General features: G+C 41.6%; 1 protein-coding gene across 1 annotated transcript; it reads left to right on the top strand.

Moving 5' to 3' along the window:
* The first annotated feature begins 253 nt into the window (after positions 1–253).
* On the top strand, positions 254–13,393 carry cdc42ep1a (CDC42 effector protein (Rho GTPase binding) 1a). The gene is made up of 4 exons (XM_040036520.1): positions 254–471; positions 5,260–5,363; positions 8,431–9,424; positions 11,653–13,393. The coding sequence occupies exons 3-4, from the start codon at positions 8,953–8,955 to the stop codon at positions 12,372–12,374; spliced, it is 1,194 nt and encodes a 397-aa protein (XP_039892454.1). The 5' UTR covers positions 254–471; positions 5,260–5,363; positions 8,431–8,952; the 3' UTR covers positions 12,375–13,393.
* The last annotated feature ends 13 nt before the right edge of the window (positions 13,394–13,406 follow it).

Below are 13,406 nucleotides of genomic sequence, written 5' to 3'. Positions count from 1 at the left end.
TCAGCAGATACTCAGCTGATAAAGTCTGATGATTCCCAGTTGACCAGAGTTTGCGGGTAGTTTCTTTAAAAAATATATATATTATATTACATATATATATTTATGTCATGATGGAGTAGGCTTCACATTTGTCAGAAAGCCTCAGTCTGGCTCTAAAATCACGGCGTCATTTCTTATCGTTTCAAAACCTGCACACAAACCCACTTTGTGGAGAGACAGAGAAGCGGAGCATGAGGCAATGTTGGAGCTCCCGTCGCGGCTCTCTAATGGTTTCGCTGGTATTTGAACCTCAGCCCGCCCCTTTCCTCATCCTCCGCGCTGCCCCGCTCCTCACACCCGGCGCACCAGCGGGACAGTCCGGCTGCACCAGCGGCTCGCTCAGACCACCCCAACCTACACAGCACTGCCCACTGAAAAATAATTAAACCTGAGGGAAGCGGTCACTGTTTCTGCGCTTTAAAGTTTGCTGAGGTGAGTTTATATTCTCTTTGGACGTTTAGCCATTATATGTTATTGTGAAGAAATGAATACGACCAAGTAAGAGCTCCGCAGTGGTAAGTTACTGGGAACACGATATGACTTTATTTTAGATAACCACGCAGAGACTTTAAGCGTGCGTTTGGAGTAAGTGCACTGACTTTGTAGTGATTTCTGTTGTATATTACAGCAGTTATGTCATATGAATATATAAACTCAATGTGAGAAATGCATTACAATCTTATGAGGGACTTGAATTCGCCTCTATCTGGATACGTTACCTGCTCGGTGAGGACATGAATCAAAAGAACTTACTAACCGCCTGCTGACATTATTGTTGTGGTTTGATGTGATTAATTATCAGCACCTTTAAAAAACTAAATATACTGTTTAATTAACTTTATAACAAAAAAGTCTTCTAGTGGTGAGAGAAGGGAAGTAAATCCAGGTTCAGTTACGGCTGAGGCAGTTCATTTAAGACGTGTAATAATGTTGACTGAAACCCAGCTGTTAGTGGTCACACTGTACAGCATAAGGGCTTTTGTTGTGCGTCTGACATGAAACTCAGTCTTTTCAGCAGCATATTTATATCCAGCAGCAGCTGTATATCATTTCACCACTGCAGCCGTGGTCAAAATAAAATCTGGCATGTGCTTTGATTTTGATCACGCTACTTTGTAATTACAGCAGTTACACGACGTAACCTATCAATTTTTGTACATGTCAGGGATGTGCACTGATTCAGTGGAACTTGACTTGGTGAAGTTAAGGCGAGTGGCCTTCTGACCCTACGCCCTGCAGGAGAGCCCCTGAGGGAGCCCACCCTGTTAAATAACACAAACAGACTCACACTAACACGTATGCAGTGATAAAACAGACTGCAGTAGGCAAACGTGCTCTGAGGTGGTCGATAATCATCCAGCCGTGTCACTGGCGATGATAACTTAAAATCCAATAAAGCACATGCTGTTATGGATTCAGCCTTCCTTTCTGAGGACCTGTCTGTACCATGTTTGACCTTTTCATGTTTAACTGGCTCTGTAATTCCCTCAATTAATCTCCCCACGGTAGCCATACAGTATATCTTCCTTGAGTACTTGCCTTGATATTGTCATCCTGTAGTACTGTACGCAGCAGCAGATGGTTAACACATGCAGTGTAATGAGTTTTCTGTACACCCCCCCCCACATGATTTGCACTAATGACATAGTTCTTGAAAACATACTTGATTAAGTAAACATGTACATACATTCCTCATTGCTTTCATCTCTTCATGTTTCTTTCTTTTTTTTTACCTGAGTCCTACATTCCTCTGAGGGAAACTCTGTGACCTTTAGGTGTCATTGATGCAACTAACCAGGAAAGGGTCAGTTACTAAGGTGTGAATGTAGTTGCCGTATTTTCTTTCACACCACGCAACAAGTTTCAACCCACTGGTTAAAGTCTACACCAAATCTTTAAGAGGCTGAAAATGGCAAACCTATTCATCAACAGCTGCCTGGCCACTGCTGGCTGCTGTTGGCTCATGGAAAGATAAACCATCTGCAGCCTAAAAGGTCTGAGGTTCAGCCAGCATCGATTAATATAATGTAAGCATCAAACATAGAAGTGAAGGATCCATCTGTGCACGTTGTGGTTATTGTATGTGTAGCCACCAAACCTATATTTGAGACAGTTTTTAATAAGATTTTTAAGAGTCACCGCCACACATAAAAAATCTAAAATTAAGTGTTTCCAACAATGATGAAAAAATTTCCTGTTTGAGACAACTTCTTAATTCATCTTAATTCATAACTTTGTATTTTAGGCCTAGTGAACAGACCTAGAGACTGGTTGGTGACCCTCTGGTAGCCTCTGGTCAGTAGGGAAACATTTGTATTCCCGACTACTTAGCGAGTAGTTGCTGACAGATTTTGTGGTTGTTGTACCACAAAAATCTCCTTGTGGTTCCTTTCCTCACTCACAAATTATCACAGTTAACCATATTTTGCATGGAAGATGCTGCCTTGTCTGCAAAAATTCTCTAACTAGCCACTCACTGAGCACTTTCAAAGTAAAAGTTGTGTCTGAAACCAACAAGTTTTAAAAGTAGCAACTTTTACTTTGTAGGTAAATGGACTAACTGTACAGTTTGCAATGCTGTCTTTGGTTTTACAACCACTTAGCAAGTAGTTAACAACTGTTTGAAAACAAGCCAGAGTCTATGTTCCCTAACGATAGATAGTTATCATGGGGTCACTGGCTGGTCTTTTGTCCTGTGTGACTTAGCTGTCAATTTCACACCAACCACTCACAACTCATTGGGAAATATTCATTTCCCCCCAGGAACCAGTGGTTGCTACTCGGTGACCAACTGGTTATGTGCCTGTGTGACTAAGTTATTTACTGTAGTATTAAACTCTGACTACAACTATCTGACTCAATGTGGGGATCATGAGCAAACCTGCAGCTCACTGCACCTGTGGTGTCACAGCTTAGCTAATCTAACACAACCTGAACTGCTGAACTAGAAACACAAATGATATTTAACATAACATGTAAGAAGATTGCTAAAGAACTTCCCCAATGTGATACTGGGTGTCTGTACACCATAACAGATGGCCTGAAAATAGATGTTTGTTGTGTGTATTTATCCAGAAGACTTTAATGATCACTCGCATTGGGAGTAAAATATTACAGAAATTTCAGATTCTCTCCTCTTCAGAATTTAATTGAAACACATTTAATTTAAGGAAGTTATTTTTTAACAAGATTACTTAATACATTTTGTTAAGTAAAAAACTTTTTTCAGCTGATTTAATTTTGCTATAGGCTACATTATATATGTGCAGATATGTTTTGATTAGCGAACCAGCTTGTGCAGCTAATGTTAGCTTAATTATTGAGCTAGCTGCAGCTTTAGAATAGGAAAACTGCCTGCAGCAAACTAAAACTGAGACTTTTTGGAGTATAACAGCCACCGTTAACACTGTTAATGATGTACGTGTTGTGAAGAACAAAAAACTTGGCAATGTCAGCGGGAGTAAGAAACAGGGTTAGGCTTAGCAAACAAACCAAAAGGAAAAAGCCACCCGCTAAAAGGTGACACTAGCTAATTTCAATACTGCAATGTCTTGTTCTTGTTAATTCATATATACTGTACAGTGAATATTAGTTATGTGTGGTTTGTAGTGTTTGTGTATTCTTTTATGCTCATAAAGAAAGTAAATTGACTATTTCAAAACTTGAAATATTCCAAAAATAGTGCAGGAGCAGTAAAGAAAAAACTGCATGTATGAGTATGAAAGAGATAAAAACAGAAAATATCCAACAAAGTAGGCAAATTAGGTCTGCCAGATCCAGCAGATGGAGGAACCAGAGAGGCTCGGACAGTATGGATATTTATTGAAGCATGAAAATGTTTTCTTGACTGAGGAGGAAGTGTAGCAGTGTTTTGCTTGGATTCAAACTGAGTATGGTTGGTGAAAATAGGACGGTAATTGAAAGCCAAAGACTGACCCTGAAAAATGTGGCCTTATCTTGTATGTTTGTTCACCTGGTTAGCGGGGTTAGTGAGTGGAGGACATGAGAAGGGAGAGAGAGAGCAGGGAGGGGAAAAGCCACGATAAAACGCAAAGTCTGCCGCTGATTTTACTCAAGACAAACTGTAGCAGAGTAAACATTTTGAGTTACAGTCATGAAAAGAAGTGTGTGTGTGGCCTGACGGCTGTTATATTTAAGCTTTTACATCCTTCATAAGTCAGTCAAGACGTTCAAGGAGTAGGAAAACAAAGAAGGAGCAATTAGAGGTAAAGAAAGCTAAAATGGAAACAAAACTAACAAAGGAACGAGGCAGAATGAAGAAAGAAACAAAGTTTAAAAAGGAAAGACAAATTAAAGGAAAGAAATGAAAAGAAAAGAAAAAAATGGAGATTAGGACGTAAACATGGTTTGAATCAGAGGAGAGGTTGAAGAGACGGATGTTTGATAGTAGTAAAGACTCCACCGACTGATGCTATGTTCAGGAATGTGTTCGTGCACACACAACAACCAACACACACGGCTCCTATTAGACTGTGGTTACTCTGGTTTATATCCAGCAAAGCCACCTCAGGAAAATACTGTACACAGTGACATGGAAATGTTGTTCTGAGAATCCCCTGAACAGCAACTTCGCCAGAAAAGCAGCTTAAAACTGAATATAAAAGTGTGATTAGGTACGACTTTTAGTGCTGTGATGCTCGATTTTCATCATTGGGCCACATAAAATGATACTCACATTAACACTTAATAGGTCTCAGACACTGGATCACCAAAGTCGCTGAGATTCACTGTCTGGGAACAGCGAATGTCCTGTGCTAACCCTGTCCACAATAAAGGGATCTCTCCCACAAGTGGAATCCAGCCATCTTTAATAAACCTGTGCTTTCAACTGCTCTGACAAGTCAGAGTTTCTGCTGTGAGACGAGTCTATCCATAAAACAGCTGTTGAAAGAGTGATTATATTAATAAGGTTGTGGACCAATCCCACTGTTTTTCCCTTATGTCACAGCCTGCGTTCCTTCTTTTCTCCTCATAAACATCCATCAGCGTGCCATCATCCTCTCACATCTTGTTCCCTTTGCTTTCTCCTCAGCTGACCTTTTCGCTTCCTTTCATTCCTCCTACCACCTATCCCTTTCATCCTCTTTTCTGCCTGCATTTGCCATCCTCTCCCTTCACTCCTCCTTCTTACCCTACTTCACTTTAAACTCACTCTTTCCTTCCCTCCGACTCATTTGTATTGTATTTCAACTCTTGCAGAAATCAGAACCAGTGGTTCCAAGCTGAAGCAGCCAGGCTCTGCCCAGACAGAGGTGCCATACCGAGGATAATGGAGGAGATGAAGGATTAGGGGATAATCCAGGGTATGTCCAAGTCCCTGCTGTCAAGTGCTCCCCTATTTTTCTGATATCTAAGACGAATGCACAAAGACTGCTCCCTGGATTATAGCATTAGACTTATTACCATTTAATGTGTTTTTGATGCTTGTTTTAAATTCATGCTGTTTATATAATTCACTGGAGTGTGCAGAAAACAGCAAGCGCACATGAATAAGTTTCTCAGTGAGGAAAGAAGGACAGTGGATGGGTTGTTGAGCTTTGCCCGGAGGCTTCAAGTACATGACATGAGTCAGAGGGACCGACCCCCTCTGAGCTGTGGTCAAAGGTTTTTTTTAACAGGATTACAGGCAGAAACAAAAGAGCAGAGCTTTCCGTAAGTACACAGCCAGAGTAATTAATGCCTTCATGTGTGCAGTATTCCGGTAATGCTGCAGGTTATCAATTAGGATGGGGTTTTTCTCTCTAACTTAAGATGAATATTTCCCCCTTATTTGGAATTACTCCCTTATTGTCTCTAACGACACGCACGTTATTTTAATCAAGGAGGTAGCCTGTTGCTTCAGCTCCGCTCATGGGAGCATCTACCAGGTTCTTGCAGGCCTGCACGCTGTCTCAGATTTAAGATCGCACCTCGGTATAGCGGTCCTTCTGTGTCCCTTTGCAAGCCTTGATATGGCTTTACTCGGCGCTGGTATGTGGTATATTTCCTCCCCCTCCACACCCAGATGCCCCTCTTAAAACGGCAGCCAGGGGAAGTGGAGCGGAGGGCCTGGGACTGCGGTCAGGAGCAAATTAGAAAGGCTGCCTTGGACCTGACGCAATCTCCATTTCATGAACCATAGCCAGTCATTAATGAAGCCAGACGGGGCCTGTGCACGCGTGGGAGGCCCACTGATATTTAGACGCTGCATCTGGAAAGTGGAGAGAACGAGAAGTCCATGTCAGGGTTGGCTCATGCTATTAAAATATTTTAAAATTGAATATCAATTACTCTGCTGGCAACGAACACATGACAAAGGGCCAAGACAGACTTAGAGAAGTGGGGAACTCCAGGACTGAAAAAAGGCAGCAAAGGATTATCAGTTATGTTACATAATTAAAATGGAGTACAAAAAGTTAGTTGCTAGCTGTTGTTAATTACTGATGATCTGGCATCAGATTGGGCTATGTTTTGTTTTTATTTTTTATTCATAAAGAGTCCAATGTATGCTGAAGCTTGTCAGAGCAGATGACAAAAACAGCCAGAATTAAATCTCCCTTCTGCTTAATGCTATTTGTCTAGCTGTGCCAATATTTAACAGGAAATCATCTCAAATTTCAGCAACACAAAGCTGAAAAAAAGAATAAATAAATATTCCACTGCAGAATATTTACAAGAAGACATTCTGCTTTGATGATGGGTTTTTCTGCTTTCCTGCTGCATTTCATCTGCAGCCTGCTGCTCTTTTACCCTCATCTTCAATTCTCCGTACTACAAAGGAGGCAAAATCTGCTACTGTCTCATTTAGTGAGTAGTTTAAGAGTCCCCGTGATGTGTTTTACAGCATCATGGAGTGCAGGTTCTAACTTGTGAATAGGTTAGAGTTGATCCTCTCTGTCAGCCCATCACAGCAGCAGTGCCATGACTTGCAAAGCCTACAAACCATGAGGGTAACATTTATTTAGAGACACATGTCATCCACGCGTTTCTCTTTTATGTAGTTAACAGTAGTTTTCACTGTCAAAAAGTGTCTTTTTCCAGCGTCATGAAAAGTTGGAACAGATCAGCATCCAGATCATGTCTTCAATGCCGTGTCATCTACGGCCACAGATACCAGAGGCTGAAAGTGAAAGTCAGTTTCTTGCAATGTAGATAATTCATTCGTCTGTTGTTGATAATGTAGCAGAAGCAGGGATCTGTAGAGCAGAGGTGCAGCATGCTGCTATAGAGATAGAAATGTGGTGCTTGAGAAAGGCAAATTTATGTTAAAATATTTCAGCTTCTCCTACAAAAGGTTACATAATGCCATCCTGCTACATTCTAAAGAAAAATAAAACATCTGATTAATATTACCTGAATAAAAATTAAAAGCAACAGCACAAGGCTTAAACCCTAACTCTTCAGATAAATTTGACAAATCTTGTTAATTTCCTGATGTTGAAACGAAGCAGACATTGAAAACATGGAAAAGAAATATAATTATAAGCTTCTTTTCCCTCAGCCACAAGGGGTTGCCTTCCTCACACAACCTTCCCAGGGATTTGCGTCTTCTCCTGGAATCTCAAGCAAATGTGTTAACCACTACACTGTGGAGCCACTGGAAAAAATATAAAAGAAGGAAAGAGATAAATGATTAAACTTGGACTAATACCAAAATTCAGAGAAAGTACAACTAAAGAGCTAAGGGGAAAAGGTAGGATAGTGAAAGATGTATTTTTTTTAAAAAAAGAGTATAATAACTAACATTTTAACATATTACTTTTTCCCCCTACTGTACAAAGCACATCGCCTGTACTTAGAATTGCTGGGAGCTCTATACAGCAGTAATCTGGTGTTAGAGCCAGATAGCAACAGTAATTTTCTTATCAGGATATTTTCATTATCTCTTCCTATCTCCATGAGAATATTTTGCTTGTTTATAAACAAATGTGAGCTTGCTGAATGAGGCCTGCTGCTCCTGCTTTGAAAGCTTTTTTGAGAGTCATTTTTCCAGGGAAGTGTAAAATGAAATTTGTGTAACCTGCTCTCCAGACAAAGCAGGACAAAATGGAAGCAGGAATTCCCTGGAAGTACACCCATCTCATGGATAAGAAGCAGACTTTGGTTTGCTTCACGGAGCAGTAACTGTGGTCTAAATTTAGATGGTTCCAGACCAGCGGACACTTGGAACGCAGAATCTTAAAAAACCTGCGGAAAGAAAGAAAAGTTACTGTACTTTACAACGCCGTGTAGCATCCAGAAACAGAAAGCACCAGGGTCTCTCTCTGAATCTCAGCTTACACATTACAAACTGCAAGTGTGATCCATTTCTTTCAATATACCTTAAAAACAAGCACATCCCTGTCTACATTTTAAAGATAGATGTTTTTTCCCTGTTTTTACTTTCAATAGATGGCTCCATGGTGTGACCGCAGAACCGTTTGCAGCTGGATTTGGACCTATTTCTGAGCTGATGTTGACAAAGCCAAAGCCCAAAGCGAGCCATTCCACCTGACCACACTCCAACTGGATCGGCTGCCTCCAGGAACACAACTGCATAGTGTTCTCCTCAATTTGTGCCTGTTTAATTCAGCCAGCTATGCATGTCAACAAGCTACAAAGACTGGGACAGAACTTGGCCTGTACATAATAAACAGACATGTTATTCTAGTGAACTATTTGGCACTGTAGGCCTGGAGTTTTACGTTTCAGCCTCAAAAACGACACAGCTTCAGATCTCGGAATAACCATTGAGAGCTATTTTCCAGGTCCATACTTTGGACTGACGAACTGTCAGTGACTTTGGTAAAACTCTAAAAGGAGAGAAGTTGAAATTTATTGTTAAGTTTGACCTTTCTGTGGGACTAAAGGCAATTCCAGAAATTGTTTCGAGTTGATTCCCAAGAAGATCCGAGCCATTCTTGATTTCTGATCATGAATCTTCAGGAAAAGCTGTCAGGTCTGAAGGGTCTGGTCTCACATTCCCACAGCAAGCGTCGCCATAAAGGAGACCTAACGGTGGACATGATTAGCCCTCCTCTGGGAGACTTCCGTCACACCATGCACGTGGGCCGCGGTGGCGATGTATTTGGGGACACATCCTTCCTCAGCAATCACGGCGGGACTGCCAACGGGAACAATGGGGAAACTGATTCTGTTTCCAGTCCCGACAACAAGATCGGAGCTTTCTTCTCCAGGACCCTCCGTCAAATTAGGAGGGGCTCTGATAGTCGACCCAGAGAGGCATCCAAGGATTTCTCTCCACCGCCTCCTGCCATTTCTCCCATCATCAAAAATGCCATCTCCCTGCCCAGGCTGGATGTGGATATGCCTAATGGAAGCCCCACCACCAAGGTGCTCTTCCCCAGTTCTCAAAACACGCCTGAGGAGAAGAAAAGCTCTTATGGTGAGTGGGAGATATGGTTTTTATGGATCAAATGATTATGCGTGGCATAATTTGATTCACTTTTATCACTCTTATTAGCCCTTACCAGCCTACACCAAACATCAGGAAGGAAAACTAGAAATTAGCGGGTAAAGAGACGGATTTTCCATTCAGTAGGTGATCGGAAGGACAGAAACACTAAATGAATGCTGATTTTCTCCAAGGTACTGCCATGGTACTTTGCTTGTAATGAATATTGTAAATACACTGAACAAAATGGTCATTAGTACCCTGGAGTATACCGGCTAGCAGAGTCGTATTCAAGCTAAATTTATGGATATTGTCACCACGAGCAGTGCGCTGTTGGTGCTTTATAGTCGTGCACACAAGTCTGTTTCTGTAGCCTCTGCATGGGTTGATTTCACATAATTACTCTCCCAACATGGGACCATAAATGCCACAAATCAGGTTTGCTATATAAGCTAATGTTACACTAGTTGAGTCCGGTTTACTGTGGGAAACTAATTGGATAATTCGTGGACTTCTCAGGCTTAGGCCCTAGTCCCTACGCTCTTAGGCTCACCTTTGCCCAGTCCTTCAGGAATCCTTTAACGACCAAATCACTAAGCTGTCCCTAAGTGCCTTCCTTTCTATTAAATGACATCACTGGTAAACAATGTCTCATGTGGGCGAAAGTCAAATAGGTTAAGTTCCAGCACAGTGTTCCAGCGTTAACTAGGAACTGTAGGAATGTGGGGATCATCTGTTGAAGTGCAGTGAAATGAATCCATCATGTACCCAGAGATCTAGAGGCAGACTGCCCCAGATGTCCTTATGAATCACCTTGGCTCGTAATCAGCAGCGTTTTCATTGATAACACACCTAGATCCAGACAGAGCTGGCAGCGAGCTGTCTGGGAGGCTGTTTGAATGTTTGAATGACCCCTGTTAACACCACACTCATGGCTGATGCAGTCTGGCCTGCTTTGTGTGTGTGTGTGTGTGTGTGTGTGTGTGTGTGTGTGTGTGTGTGTGTGTGTGTGTGTGTGTGTGTGAAGGGTTTGGTGAATATAAAAACAGCCTACAGGAAAATCTTTTTTTTAAAAACCTTTCTAAATTTTCACTTTATCATTAACTTATTTGTCTAATGATTCAGTGACTTCATGATCTTCAAATTTAAAGAAACAGATTTACATTTTTAGATATTGTTAGAAACAATAAGGACCAGAAAAAAGCTTAAAGGACGCCTCATTGTTCTTAATAAATGAGATTTGAAGCTTAAGCCTAACTTTAAACAGAGTCAGGGGGGCAGTTTGCCCATGTTTACAGTCTTTTTGCTAAGCTAAGCTAACCATCATCTGTTTGCAGCTTCATATTTAGCATATTGACATCAAATCTTATAGTTAAGTGAAAGGAATCCAGTTTCTTTCATATCTGTTCCTTTAAATGATGAGTGAGTGATCAGATTGTATTTGAGTTCCTGACCTCTTTAATCCCTGAAATGTGATCAGATCACCAGTGAAAGTGAAAGAAAACAGGTTTTAAATAACTATATATAGGTATGTGTGATGTTTTTATCTGGATATGAGTTGATGTCTGCAAACATTTTTATTTATCTAAAGCCTTTAAAATAATAAGTGTCTTACATTTGTAGACAGAACTGAAGCTACTTAAGTTTCCAGTTATGTTGCGTTATGACAGATTGCACGTTTTCTTGAAACAAATCCTCCATAAACTGGTTTAATTCTTTCTCTCTCTTTGGTTAAAATGTGCAAACTGTAAAATCCGTAACTGTTTTCGTTGGTTGAAATGAAAACCTCCCGACTCTTGGCTCGATACAGCTGGCACTGAGAAGTGCTGTAATTTACCCATTTCGTCCTGCAGGCAGCATTTTGTGAGTGCGTGACTTATTCTGTGATCCGGCAGCATCGGGCCGATGATTCACTGTTCACAGAACGGGACAAGTCAGCACTTTGGATGCTGAAGTGGTTTTTTGCCAGGTTTTAATCGTGAAGCAATATGAATACACACTGCCCCCTGCTGGAATGGAATGTAAAGTCATGCAACTGCATCAATCTACTTAAAAGAGCTGCATATGCAAACTCTTCAGTGCAGAGTTAACTTGTTTGTATTCATCTTGTTTTTTTGGTATTCTGTGGTTGAGCTTGTTACTGCTTTAGAGGTTTCTTTGTAACCTCTGGATTGAGTTGATTTTTATTGATATATGGATTTCATGTGTCTCCTGCTCAGGTCTGGAGTCTGGTTTTGTCACCTTGCCTCGCCTTTCGCGCTCCGAGCGTCAGCAGCCGTCCATCTCCATCCCCACCTCCTGCTCCACCAACATTCATCGCGGCTCTCTGACCGACCCCTCTGACATCATCTTGTCCACCTGCTCCGCCTCTGTTGAAACTTCCGACCCCTGTCGCACCACTGCCTTTTCCGACTCCCTTCCTTCCCTCACCTCCCTGGATACCTTCACTTTTGACCTTGGCCCCTCCCTCATGAGCGAGGTATTTAGCCTCATCGATGGCCACCCGGAGGAGCGCAGCCACACCTGGGAGGGAGAGGAGATAGGGTCAGCATGCGGGCTGACCGCTGAAGGTTCAGAAATGGACTCCTTGGCCACAATCTCATACGTGGATTCATTGCTGAAGGAAGACTGTGGGGGTGGAAAGATCCCACATGGGGCCCAGTGGGAAGAGGAGGAGGGGAGCGCAATGGAGTCGAATGGAGTCGGGCTTTCTGTTAAAGTTCCTGATGTAGTGATGGGGTCTTCTGAGAGGGGAATGATGGGAGTAAGGATGGAGAGCAAACGATTTCAGAGTGCTACAGACGTGCTCGCTCGTCACTATGGTGCCGGCCTCTTAAAGGGACAGAACAGGGCTGAGACCGGAGATTCAGAGTTCATGAGCCAGCCAAGGAAGAAAATATCCTACAGTTATATGGATGACGAGGACGAAATTAAAGTCTGAGCTCAGAAAATCAAACGTGTTGGAAAAAATTGTTTAAAAAAATGTGATGTGTAATTCCTCTGAAAGTCCAATCAAACCAATCATGTAAAATCATCATGTGGTTGACAAAAGGCTGGTTCTGCTGACAGAACGAGCATGGAAACTTAACACCCTTCGCCCTTAATACAGAATTCCTTCTATGCAATCGTGCTCCGAGGATATAAAATTTTGATTCAAACCTGCTGCTGAATGTACCTAAAAGGAGTGAAAGACTTGGCTGCTGCACGTTTCCTGCTCTGCACAGGAAAATAACTGAAGCAATGGAGGGTATGGAAAGTGCGGATGTACTAGCGAATGTAGTTACAATCAAAGGAAAGCCCAGCGTTACTCAACGCGGAAGTTGCAACGCCTGACGTTCACTTTATCCTTTTTTACACTTCCTCATATACGAGGGGGAAAGGCTTCCGGTGCAAGACCAGATTACTAATGAGAACACAGAAAGGAAGTCGGGGGGGTTGGAAAAATATATTTGGTCTTAACACAAACTTTTGCTATCACTACAATCTCTTTTTACTCAGGAATATACTAGCAGGGGAGAAAAAAGGGAAGAACAGAAGAAAAGGGGAAATCCCAGAACTTACAGTATAAAGTCTCATCAGATAATCAGAGATCTCATTTATTACACTACACGGACCAATGTAATACTACACGTAATACTGGTATTTGCTAGATGCAACTAAAGCCTGAATTATATATTGTGCATTGTATGCTGCAGACCTTCTATATAGATAATCTGTGCACCTTTTTTATGATTATGAAGTCCGACCCGTGTATTGCTTTTTTTTTTAATAGAGGAAACATCATGCATATGTTACTTTATACAGCTGCACATGAAGATATCTGCTGACCTCCTATGAATATGTACATACAGTATGAGCACCTGCAGTAAGTACATAGTGCAATTCACATCCATATGCTGCAGCCAGTACCAGCAATTATACTACAAAAATATAAAATGACAATAAAGGTGTTTTTAATGAGTTCTGCATTCAT

This window comes from Simochromis diagramma, unplaced genomic scaffold (assembly GCF_900408965.1).
Source record: "Simochromis diagramma unplaced genomic scaffold, fSimDia1.1 OVJJ01000371.1, whole genome shotgun sequence".
In the NCBI taxonomy this organism is placed as follows: domain Eukaryota; kingdom Metazoa; phylum Chordata; class Actinopteri; order Cichliformes; family Cichlidae; genus Simochromis; species Simochromis diagramma.
This window is presented reverse-complemented; position numbering and strand designations above follow the sequence as displayed.